The sequence below is a fragment of the Branchiostoma lanceolatum genome, chromosome 1 (genome assembly GCF_035083965.1).
Source record: "Branchiostoma lanceolatum isolate klBraLanc5 chromosome 1, klBraLanc5.hap2, whole genome shotgun sequence".
Lineage (NCBI taxonomy): Eukaryota > Metazoa > Chordata > Leptocardii > Amphioxiformes > Branchiostomatidae > Branchiostoma > Branchiostoma lanceolatum.
In genome coordinates, this window is record NC_089722.1 from 42718654 (window position 1) to 42730705 (window position 12052).

General features: G+C 55.2%; 1 protein-coding gene across 1 annotated transcript in view; it reads left to right on the top strand.

Annotated features, from left to right (window-relative positions):
- The first annotated feature begins 506 nt into the window (after positions 1–506).
- Positions 507–12052, top strand: part of LOC136424112 (mucin-4-like) — a 40649-nt gene continuing 29103 nt past the window's right edge. Inside the window, exons 1-3 of the mRNA XM_066412546.1 lie at positions 507–4990; positions 5609–6405; positions 7548–7716. Coding sequence (XP_066268643.1) covers positions 691–4990; positions 5609–6405; positions 7548–7716 — 5266 coding nt within the window. The 5' untranslated portion in view covers positions 507–690. The remainder of the gene's footprint in view (positions 4991–5608; positions 6406–7547; positions 7717–12052) is intronic.

Genomic DNA, 12052 nt, shown 5'->3' on the forward strand with positions numbered 1-12052 from the left:
CCATTGCCGCGGTCATTAAGACCCTTGTTCCGCGTAGTTTGAGCTACGATATGAAGGTTGGGTCTTATTAGAAACAGGCAGGCCCCACATGTCCCAACTAGGCCGAAAGAATGCGGACAAGTGTATTTGTGAGGCTTCCACAGACAAGGCGCTGCCTGTGCAGGCTTAGTACCGAGCAGGAATCCCTGGGCCTCCGCATGTGCACAACGGGGGTTGAACAGACCATAATTTGAGTCAATGGGATGTGGGGCGTAGACAAGCAGTTTCGTTAATTCAAAGCACTTGTTCAAATCATTGACCCGGCCGGCTTCATCCCTGGCATTTATGGTACACCGAGACAGTCTGGGAGAAATAGCAACTTCAATATACAGAAGTATAATGTCACTATAACATCGCCATGTAGTTGGCTGATTACCTGTCCATGGTATGGTCAGTTACAACCCTTCACAGTGCTCACATTGGACGGACAGTAGCAGCTATGACGAAACGTCTAACCTGACCTTTACACCAACCACTACCCCGAAACCCCCTCCTTCAAAGTGTGAGAGTCCGTGCATATGTAAAACACTTAACGGCAAGTTATAAAGTTAGTTAGATACGCCCAGGAGGACACAGTAGCCGTTTGGGGGATACTGTGCCGGTCGGCTGTACAGCGGTGATAAGGAAGGCCAGGTCTGTGGGTGCGGAATCATGTCTGGGGTGACTTTGACCGTGTTTGTTCTTCTGGTTCAGGCGGTGCTTTTCTTGGAAGGCGGTCCAGCCCTCCGCACTGGTCGGAGTCGTGGGCACGTCGTGAAGAGAGTACGGCGGGAGGAGCATGACGATTCCTGCACCTACACCTTCAGAATAACGGCGGCGGACGCCATCTCGTCCTCTTGCGCGGCGCCGCCCGGCCTGCAGAACGTGACCGGAGAGCTCCAGGCACTCGCCGCGCGGCTCCAGTCCGAGCTGACCGAGGGGATGGATCGACTCACCGACAACGAGGATACCATCAACCGCTGCTGCGACCAGGTCGCCCAATTGGAAACGCGTGTTCTTGAGGAGCAACTGGAACGGGCCAACCTTGCCGCTAACGTTGCCAACATGACGGGGAAGATAGACACTGCCATGTTGGGGGCAGAGTTGCGCGAGTCGCAGATGAAGACTGATATGGCTGAGAAGAACGGCGGCCTGCAGGCCGGGATTCTAGAGAACAGTCGGAAGATCGCCGAGCTGGACGGGCGCCTGTCAAACGAGGTTAGTGGGCTTCAGAACTTGGTCTCAAGAGAGCAGCAGCAGCGTTTAGAAATGTTTGCGCAACTAACGAACTACACAGCCGTCATAGATCAAACCATTGCCTCTCAGGCGGCCTCCATTCAGGACAAAGTCAATGGAATGTTGGCAGAACGCGACGAAATTGAGGCCGGTGAGCCCACCGCGGACGGCTCCCGATGTTGCCAAGATCTAGAAGGCCGGTTTGCAAACCTGACAAGCGCGGTGATGATGCAGCAAGTAACGACACAGAAACTGAAGCTAAATCTGGAAGTAGAGGTCATTTCCCAAGCCAAACAAATCGCGGAAGATTTAGAAGAGGAACGCCTGCTACGCACACAGTTGCAGCTTCAGGTCGCAAACCAGACCACCGAAATTGAGAGGTTGGACACATTGTTGAAAAGGGTTGATGGCAATGGGAACGGGAATGGTTACGAGCGACCAGATGGGCTGCTGTTTCCCCCTGGGAGGCCAGGCACAGGTGTGGCCGTGAATGGCAGACCGGAGCCCTCCCTCTCCGAGCCCGTGGAGCCCAGTGCGGAGGACCTGGCGGAGGTGCCGACCACATTGGAGGGGCAGAGGGAGTACGTGGCCGGCCTGGGGGCCCAGCTGAAGGAGGAACGCAAGCGTCTGGCTCAGCTGCTGATCCAGGTGGACGAACAGGGGCTTCGGGTGGCCGACATTGATTCCATGGAGGATAAGATTAAGGAACTGGAGCAGTGCTGCGAACGCCTGAACGCTCAGCTGGCCGAGCAGCAGGACAGAATGGAGAATCTGGAGAGAGAACTCGAGAAAGCACCAGGCATCGTGGATCGACCAGGCACCCCTGGTCCGGAACTTCCACCGGTTGGCACAGTAACCGCGCTGCTGGAGGTAACAACACGGGAGATCGCCAAGGTGACGGCAGAGCTGGATAGACTAAAACCTACAGGTGCGCCTCCAGCGGAGATCGTGGACGGGCTAACGACTGAAAGGGACGAATTAGAGGGCATCGCCACAACACTGAAAGCCATCCATGCCATCACCGCAGGGCCTGGTGAGGAGTTTGCAACACCTGGGCCCGGGGAGCCAGGAGTAGAGGCACCTGGCGTCACACCTGGTCCAGGAGTGGCACCTGTGGGACCTGGAGTTACGGCTGCTCCAGGAGCAATGGCACCTGGACGCCCAGATGGAGTTATCACCGTGACCGACGCGTCCGGCCGCCCGGTGACAGACGAGTATGGCCGCCCAGTCACCCAGATCGCACCTGCAGAACCCGCACCTGGAGTTACGGCTGCTCCAGGAGTGATAGTTACGGCTGGTCCAGGAGTAATCGCAGCTGGATTCCGCCCCGTGACCGACGCCTTCGGCAACCCTGTGACCGACGCATCCGGCAACCCCGTTACCGAAGTGGCTCCTGGTTCCCGTCCCGTAACCGACGCCGATGGCAACCCCGTGACCGACGCTGATGGCAACCCTGTGACTGAACTATTTGGTCCAGATGGACTTCCACTAGGATTCCGTTCCGTGACCGACGCCTACGGCAACCCCGTGACCGACGCGTCCGGCAACCCCGTGACAGAAGTGGCTCCTGGAGTCGTGACGGACGCCTTCGGACGTCCTGTGACCGACGCCTCCGGCAGACCTGTGACCGCAGCGGCTCCGATATCCCGCCCGGTTACCGACGCCTCCGGCAACCCCGTGACTGACGCTTCCGGCAACCCCGTGACCGAGCTGGTTGGTCCAGATGGACTTCCACTAGGAGTGCGCCCGGTAACCGACGCCTCCGGTAACCCTGTGACCGACGAGTCCGGCAGACCCGTGACAGAACTCGCACCCGGATTCCAACCCGTAACCGACGCCGACGGCAACCCTGTGACGGACGCATCCGGCCGACCCGTTACACAACTGGCACCGGGAGTCGTGACGGATTCCTCCGGCCGTCCTGTGACCGACGCTTCAGGCAGACCGGTGACCATAGCGGCTGCTGTATCCCGCCCGGTGACTGACGCCTCCGGCAACCCCGTAACCGACGCCTCCGGCAACCCTGTGACCGAACTGGTTGGTCCAGATGGACTTCCACTCGGAGTGCGCCCGGTAACCGACGCCTCCGGCAACCCTGTGACTGACGAGTCCGGCAGACCCGTGACAGAACTCGCACCCGGATTCCAACCCGTAACTGACGCCTACGGCAACCCTGTGACCGACGCGTCAGGGAGACCCGTTACACAACTGGCACCGGGAGTCGTGACGGACGCCTCCGGCCGCCCTGTGACCGACGCCTCCGGCAGACCAGTGACAGCGGCTCCGATATCCCGCCCGGTGACCGACGCTTCCGGCAACCCCGTGACCGACGCCTCCGGCAACCCTGTAACTGAGCTAGTTGGTCCAGATGGACTTCCACTAGGATTCCGTCCCGTGACCGACGCCTACGGCAACCCCGTGACCGACGCGTCCGGCAACCCCGTGACAGAAGTGGCTCCTGGAGTCGTGACGGACGCCTCCGGCCGTCCTGTGACCGACGCCTCTGGCAGACCAGTGACCGCAGCGGCTCCGATATCCCGCCCGGTTACCGACGCCTCCGGCAACCCCGTCACCGACGCCTCCGGCAACCCAGTGACCGAGCTGGTTGGCCCAGATGGACTTCCACTAGGAGTGCGCCCGGTAACCGACGCCTCCGGCAAACCTGTGACCGACGAGTCCGGCAGACCCGTGACAGAACTCGCACCCGGATTCCAACCCGTAACCGACGCCGACGGCAACCCTGTGACCGACGCCTCCGGCCGACCCGTTACACAACTGGCTCCGGGAGTCGTGACGGACGCCTCCGGCCGTCCTGTGACCGACGCCTCCGGCAGACCCGTCACCCAAGCGACTCCTCTATTCCGTCCGGTAACTGACGCCTCCGGGAACCCCGTGACAGACGCCGATGGCAACCCCGTGACCGAGCTGGCTCGTCCAGGAGAAGTTGGATTCCGCCCCGTCACCGACTCCTCAGGCCGTCCAGTGACCGACGCGTCCGGCAACCCTGTCACCGAACTTGTACCAGGATTCCGCCCCGTGACAGACCAATTCGGCCGCCCCGTGACAGACCAGTACGGGAGACCTGTGACCGAACTGACAGCTGGACTCCGTCCGGTAACCGACGCTTCCGGCAAACCAGTGACCGACGCGTCCGGGCTTCCCGTGTACGAGAGAGTTGGTCCACTTGCGCCTGGAGTCATCCCCGTCACAGACGCCTCAGGTAAAGCTGTGACCGACCAGTACGGGAGACCCGTGACCCAGCTCGCACCTGGAGTCACGCTCGCTCCTGATGAGTTTGCCACACCTGGTCCATCTGGAATCCGCACGGTAACGGACTCGTCCGGCCGCCCGGTGACCGACTCGTCTGGCAGGCCTGTGACCGAAGCGGCGCCCGGATTCCGTCCCGTAACCGACGCATTCGGCAACCCTGTGACCGACGCGTCAGGCCGACCTGTGATGGAGCCAATTGAAGCGGTAACAACAGCGGAGATCGACGCCTTGGTAACCAGGTTGCCAGGTGTCCGTCCAACTGCAGCTCCGGGCGAGGAGATCGGCGTCACCGACGTCCTGAAAGCCATCACCACGGCCATGATCGAGGAACCGCGGGCGACGACAGCCGCCATCAAGGCCGTCACCGGTCCGGAAGTGCCGGGGGTAGAGGTCACCACCGCTGCTGCGGAGCTGATGACCAAGATCGAGGAGGCAACCAAGGCGCCGGGTCCAGAGATTGGAACAGGTCAGGCAGATCACTTTGTATTATTTAGCATGCTCTATCTAGAAGTAATTGTTGTACCTTCAATGACGTCGTTTCTACGTCTTTGCCTGAGCTGAAAAGGGATAGGATAGGAGTACGTGAATGAAGAGAGAGTGTAAGATGTATATAGGAGGAACACAAAAAGATTTCAAGATGGCTTCACTGTACGTAGTTTGTTGCTCGGTAGGCCATATAAAAGCTGACATACTTAGTCTATAGATGGGAAAGGCGACACTAACAAGTAGCGATCAGCCCCCGATCTGCCCACTCAACCACGTGCGCGTTCATTCATCTTCTCATGTTACACGTGTAATCTCTGTCAGTCCTACGGAGAGAGTATGTGTAGAGGGCGTATATATTTCCGGACGGAGATGTATGGATATGAATTTTGTGTCTTTGTCTGCTAAGTGACCTCGTTATCTCCTACGTGACTCCTGCTGGTTATCTCTCTGCAGACGAGATAATTTGTTTTGTGTAAAACGTATTGATTGTATTTTTTCCCCAGGGTTAACCCTTAAAAATAGCTATTCGCTAGTTGGGCAACCCTGGCATGTAACATGCCGAACCAATAGATAAATATATGAATAAATCTCTCGGCAGGCCCCACCGACGCGCCCTCCGTGGTGACGGATAAGGTGATCCTGACCACTGATGAGTACGGCCGCCCGGTAACCGTGCCCGCCGGCATCCCCGTCACAGACCAGTACGGCCAGCCCGTCACAGACCAGTTCGGCCGCCCGGTGACCCAGCCGAGACCCGAGGCGGTCATCCCTGTGACCGACGCGTCCGGCCAGCCCGTTACTGACCAGTTCGGCAATCCGGTGACGCAGAGGGTGGTGGTCACCACGGACGCGTCCGGACGCCCGGTGACGGACGCATCTGGCCGCCCGGTCACGCAGAGGGTGGTGGTCACTACCGACGCGTCTGGCCGCCCCGTAACAGACGAATCGGGCCAGCCGGTGACGCAGTTAGCCATCGTCACCACCGACGGAGAGGTCCTGACGGTGACCGACGAGTTCGGGCAGCCCGTCACCGACGAGTCCGGCCGCCCCGTGACCCAGAGAGTGGTCGTCGCCACGGACGAGACAGGCCGCCCGGTGACCGACGCGTCCGGTCGCCCCGTCACGCAGAGGGTGGTCGTCACCACAGACGAGTCCGGCCGACCGGTAACCGACGCCTCCGGCCGCCCCGTGACCCAGAGAGTGGTCGTGACGACAGACGAGTATGGCCGGCCCGTGACCGCCGCCCCAGCGGTGACCCCGCGCCCGGATTACCCCACCCCCGCGCCCGGCCTCACCCCCAGCCCCGACCTGGCCGCCCTGCTGAAGAGGCTGGACGATCTGGAGAAGAAACTGACCGGCCAGGCCGAGGATCTGCAGAAAGAACTTCAGGAGGAGGTAAGCTGAACTTTCTTAAACAAAGTTTAAGAAAATTTTGACAATTTAAGAAAATTTGGGTAAGTCCAATTCTTGTGTTGGAAATTACAGTTAAAACTTGTTTAAGAATGATTTCTACCAACACAGATGAACTTTCAAGCTAAGCTGAACTTTGTTTTCTTTTTCAACAAACTTGACTTTGAGTGTTACAACTAGACGCCACTTCTGCCCTCGTGATCATATATCAACATTACAACTTCTCTATTTCCCATTTAGCAAACAACGCGCTTCATGTTGTGTTGGTAAAGGCATACCTTGTATAATGACAGTATCACCAATCAATATACTATGTAGTATGTTTGAGCTAGGTAACATTTTTCATGTCGTCAACAGAACATAACTAATGATTCTAATGACACTTCACTAATGACATTGTCAAAAAGTCACATTCAGACTAGTCTACGTGTTTTATTGACCAAAATTGAACTTCTTGTATCGTTAGCAGAATACCGGTAATGCCCTGTTTCCACCCCTGTGGTTGTTCTCGTGTGTATCATCGCGTTAACACCTCATGCTCGTGTACAGGTGGTTACAACCTACATAAAAAGGCGTATGCGTGGTTCTCATCACCAAAAGACTGCGCCATTCATATGTACAGGTGGTTATAACCTACATGTGGTTGTTCCTGTGTTCATCATCACCTTAACACCTGGTTATGCACCTGTACAGCTGGACAGGTAACCCAAATGTAGCTGTTCCCGTGTTTGACACCTGGTTATGCACCTGTACAGCTGGACTGGTTACCCATATGTAGCTGTTCCCGTATTTAACACCTGATTATGCACCTGTACAGGTAGACAGGTATCCCATATGTGGCTGTCTCTGTGTTAAACACCTGGTTATGTTCATGTTCAGGTAGACAGGTAACCCTTATGTAGCTGTTCCCGTGTTTGACACCTGGTTATGTACATGTTCAGGTAGACAGGTATCCCATATGTGGCTGTTCCCGTGTTTGACACCTGGTTATGCACCTGTACAGCTGGACAGATAACCCTTATGTTGCTGTTCCCGTGTTTAACACCTGGTTATACCCCTGTACAGGTAGACAGGTAACCCATACGTAGCTGTTCCCGTGTTTAACACATGATTATGCACCTGTACAGGTGGACAGGCGGCAGAACCTGGAGGACACGCTGAAGGGACAGAAGGACGAGCTCGGCCGCCTGACGGAAGAGAACGTGCAGCTGCGCGGCGTGGTGTCCAACCAGTCCGCCGAGATCTCCCGCCTGCAGCTCAAGCAGAACAAGATCGACACCAAGGACGGGCCAGAAGGTAAGGAGTCACGACCTGTCTCTCCTTAAGACGCACGCATGTCTTAAAGTTGGGCCCGAAGGTAAGGCATCGCGACTTGTCTCTCCTTAAGACGCACGCATGTCTTAAAGTCGGGCCCGAAGGTAAGGAGTCACGTCTCGTCTCTCCTGAAAGCCCGAAGGTAAGGAGTCACGTCTTGTCTCTCCTTAAGACGTACGCATGTCTTAAAGTCGGGCCCGAAGGTATGGAGTCACGACTTGTCTCTCCTTAAGACGTACGCATGTCTTAAAGGTAAGGAGTCACGTGTTATCTCTCCTTAAGACGCACGCATGAGTCGGGCCCGAGGGTAAGGAGTCACGTGTTGTCTCTCCTTAAGACGCACGCATGTCTTAAAGTCGGTTTTGAAGGTAAGGAGTCACGACTTGTCTTTCCTTAAGATGCGCTCATGTCTTCAAGTATAATATCACATTCCTGTCTTATACACATATGTCTGACGGTATGTACGAGTGTGTATAACATAACCACATGTACATACAGCCTCCCCTGTTATGCTACGGTCACATTTCCAAACCGGGGCCCGGCCGGTCAAGTTTGCGGGAACAAAAAGTATGACATAAAAGACACCAAAACACACGAACGTCAAAAACATAAATCATGAGCATGATTTGTGTATGTTTCTTGACATGCATGTTTATTTTTCGTTCCGGCAAACAGCCCGGCCGGGCCCCGGTTTGGAAATGTGACCGTAGCATAAGCGGAGAGACCAAACCTTGACCTGGTGGTCTGTAGCGCGGAGGTTCGCCGGGGAGGGTCCGGGATTATCTCGGGGAGGGGGATTAGGAGGGACTTCCTCCCCCACCGGGATGAGCTGTAGGTAAATAAGCACGAGCATGTAGAAGGGAGCTCATTGTTTAAACCCTTGGGAAGGTTCCTGCCCTGTCACTAACTAGCTCCTGTCTGTTTATTTTCGGTAGATTCAATAACCAAACATACATGGCACACATCCATCAGTGTGGCAATGCTGATTCCGTAATGCCTACATGTCGCCGTGTCAGACCCGAGACGGACGATGTCTCAATTATGCCAGGCGTAGTTTTCCTCCGGTAGACCTCTCCACTGTATCTGGAGGGGGTGCATTTGTTGTACGCATGAGGACTAGCGTTAATTACCAGTGGCATCCCCCCCCCGGAGGCTGATGGATTGTGCCGGGGTAGATCGTTAACAACCAGCCGGCGATATCAGCAGCCGCGAACCCCCGTCGCGAGGCCGCTGAAGTGTTCGGGTCTGCTGCGGCAAACCAGCCGCCGTGCCCGCTCCCCGCCGAGACTAAAATGGGTCGCTCGTTTATCAACCTGAAAGGCTTTTCTCGGAGACGCTGGCCCATCCTTATGGGCTTTAATTGACTTGTCTGAGACGGTCGGGCTCGGGGCGTGATGTGTCACATGGGCGTGAGGCGCCGGCTTGTTTTCGACGTCTTTTCGACGTTCTTATCGAGCTTTTCTTTTTGACAATTGGCTGACAAAAAGAAATCCTGACCGGTTAAAGCCCGATAAAAACGACTAGAAAGACGACGAAAACGAGCCGGAGCCGAACCTCTGCTTGGAGAGTACTTCTGTCCCTCCAGATGGGCGTGAGGCGGTGGGCGGGGCACCGGGCAGGAATGTCCAGTCTCCCGAACTTGACTTCTCGGAATCCCACTGTCTCCCGGCGGACCCGACCGTGTCAAGGCCAATAGCAACCGCGATGTCTGGAGATCGCGGGCAGATATTCAAGGATCGAGTCAGGGAAAAAAAATAAAAGAGGGCCTGCATGCCCCTTTAACGTAGAGCGTAATCGGCCGTTTCAATTTCACGTGGAGCGTTGCCGACCACTCCATAATTCAGCGTAGAGCGTAGGGGGGGGGGGGCTTTCTGAATTTAGCGTAGAGCGTAGGGAGGCTTTCTGAATTTAGCGTATTGCGTAGCCGGCCCTGCGAATTTAGCGTAGAGCGTTGTCGGGACCCAACCAATGTAGGCCCTAATAAAATAGGACCCACTAACCCAACCAGCTCAGTTACTCAGCCCCGTCAAGCTACTAGCTAGAATGAGGTCATAGAACGGTGGCATTCACCGAGACAACGGATTCTAAACAGTGCCTAAATTTACGGACGCCCGGAGATCTTGGTTAAATCTGTGAGGATTTAGATAGGAAGCGGTCGTTAGGAGATGTAACCCAACATGCTCACTTTTCATACCCCCTTAACCTCAAGGGATGAGTCCTAAGAAGGTACCTCACAGAGAAGACGACTTGTCTGAAACCATATCTAGAACGTCTTTATTCACCAGCCTCAAAAGGATAAGTAAAATCCCGAGTCTATAGAAGAAAACCGCTCGCCGAGTGATGTATTTCTAAACAGTGTCTGACTCCTATTTATCTTCCGCGGAGGGATCATCAGGGCGAGTGTCCGTCCGTAGCGTCCCGCAGAGCGTGGCGCTTGCCGGCTGTTCGGCGGGGCTGGGGAGGACCTGACCCGTGAAACACTCACGCCCCGGCCCGTGGCTCTGACCTCCATCCTTAATCCAGTCCATACACGGAATCAGGACAGGCTGTAGGACCAGCACACATAACGTAACTACAGACACATTGTACACCTGACGTTAAGCCCACCGCACACATAAGGCAGGGCAGGGGAGGAGCGGGAAGGACCACCGGGCACCTGTATTGTGATTTTCATCCGTTTGGAGCTTACGGAAAGATTGAGACAATCCCTTCTGTCCGTGCACTTAAACGTTTTCCGTCATTCTATTTGATGCTATTCACAACATCTATAAGCTCTGGTTTCCCGTGCTGGTTTCCATATGTGAGGCAGCTCGGGGCGCGGTCTAGTTTTCCCCGTGGCTTGGCACGGCACGGTAGCCTAGGGCTGGGTGAAGATATAGGCGTGCAATGGCAATGTGTGCTATATTTCAAATAAACGGACGAATTAGCGTTTATTGTTTTAGTGAAAAAGTTGACCCTGTCTTCCTCCCGCGATTTGGCAGTCCCAACAAAACATCCCTGCGTCGTGCGTTCATCTTAAACAAGCGATGACTAACAGGCCGGGCGCGTCGACAGCTATCGGGGGAAGGGATAAATCACAACTAAGGCTGGCCACGATCGTCGCACGATCGTCGTACTGAAGGCGTTCGTGTGATAGTCGCGCAGTGTCGCACAAAATTCGGCTGTCTTGTTACGGGAAATGCTGTCTGAGATCCCTGTTCAACTGTTGTTTCTTTCGCAGCCTTCTTGAAAATGCGATAATATGAAAGTCGTACGACGGCCTACGACGGAAGTGGCCACGCCGTCCTGCGAGATTTACAATCAGGGCATGTATAGATGGAGCGCGGTAGGGTTGACAGCAATTTCTTTTTTCATTTCGGACTACGCGTTAATGAAAAACAGAAGGATCATCTGTGTAGACGCCATCAGGAACACGCCGCTTTTATAGAAACGGTTTTATATCGTGTCGTAAGTCTGAGGTTGTAGGACAGTAGACAGGACACTGATTGGTTAAGTACATATAAGTCGTCCGGCTTATCAACATCAGATATTCTATCGAAGTAAACGCGGGGATACGCCAAAAATAGTTACTCAAGCAACTATTTTTGGCGTATCTTACTACCTGGATGTCTAACCTTCATCAACGTAAACGCGGGGATAGTCAAGTCCTCCGATTTCCTCACTAAAATCCGTCAATTTGCCTTTTATTTTGATTCATTTCCTCTGATTCATTTCATTCCGTGTCGACTTCGGTGCGACCAAATCCCCCCCCCCCCTTTAAAACAGTTTAAGGGAACGCAAAAACCCTTGGGCCCTTTCCGACATAATGAGTGGGGAAAACACCGTCCTAGGGCGACAAGAAGGGACAGAAAAGAAGACTGATGAGAACTCGAGTAAGACAAATATGAGTTGAGAGGGAAGCCAGCCCCGGAGCGACCAGAACGTCTCCAACCAACCCAAGCAAGTCTGGCTGTTCCCTCCGTCTGCATGCCGCACAACTCACGCGGGTAAAACAGGTGCATCGCCATGATTCACGGCTGCCCATGTCTCCTGTCTCCTGACATGACGTCTATCACTCCTCTGTATGAGGTTAAAACGTTTAATCACATCCAATTAATCACGCCTAATGAGGCACACCGCAAGAGAGGTTGGGTGGTCGGACCGGCCAAGCGATGCCGGTGCCGGGGAGCTGGCCTGGCGCGAAACGTCTGCTCCCCGCCAGATAATAGGAAAAAGAGACCGCAGATAGCGTGGATATGGACGACATTAGCGGCTCGGGGACTGGGGCGTGAGATCCCACCGCAACTGCAGCCTCCTGTGGGCTAGTCTGGCTCCCGGC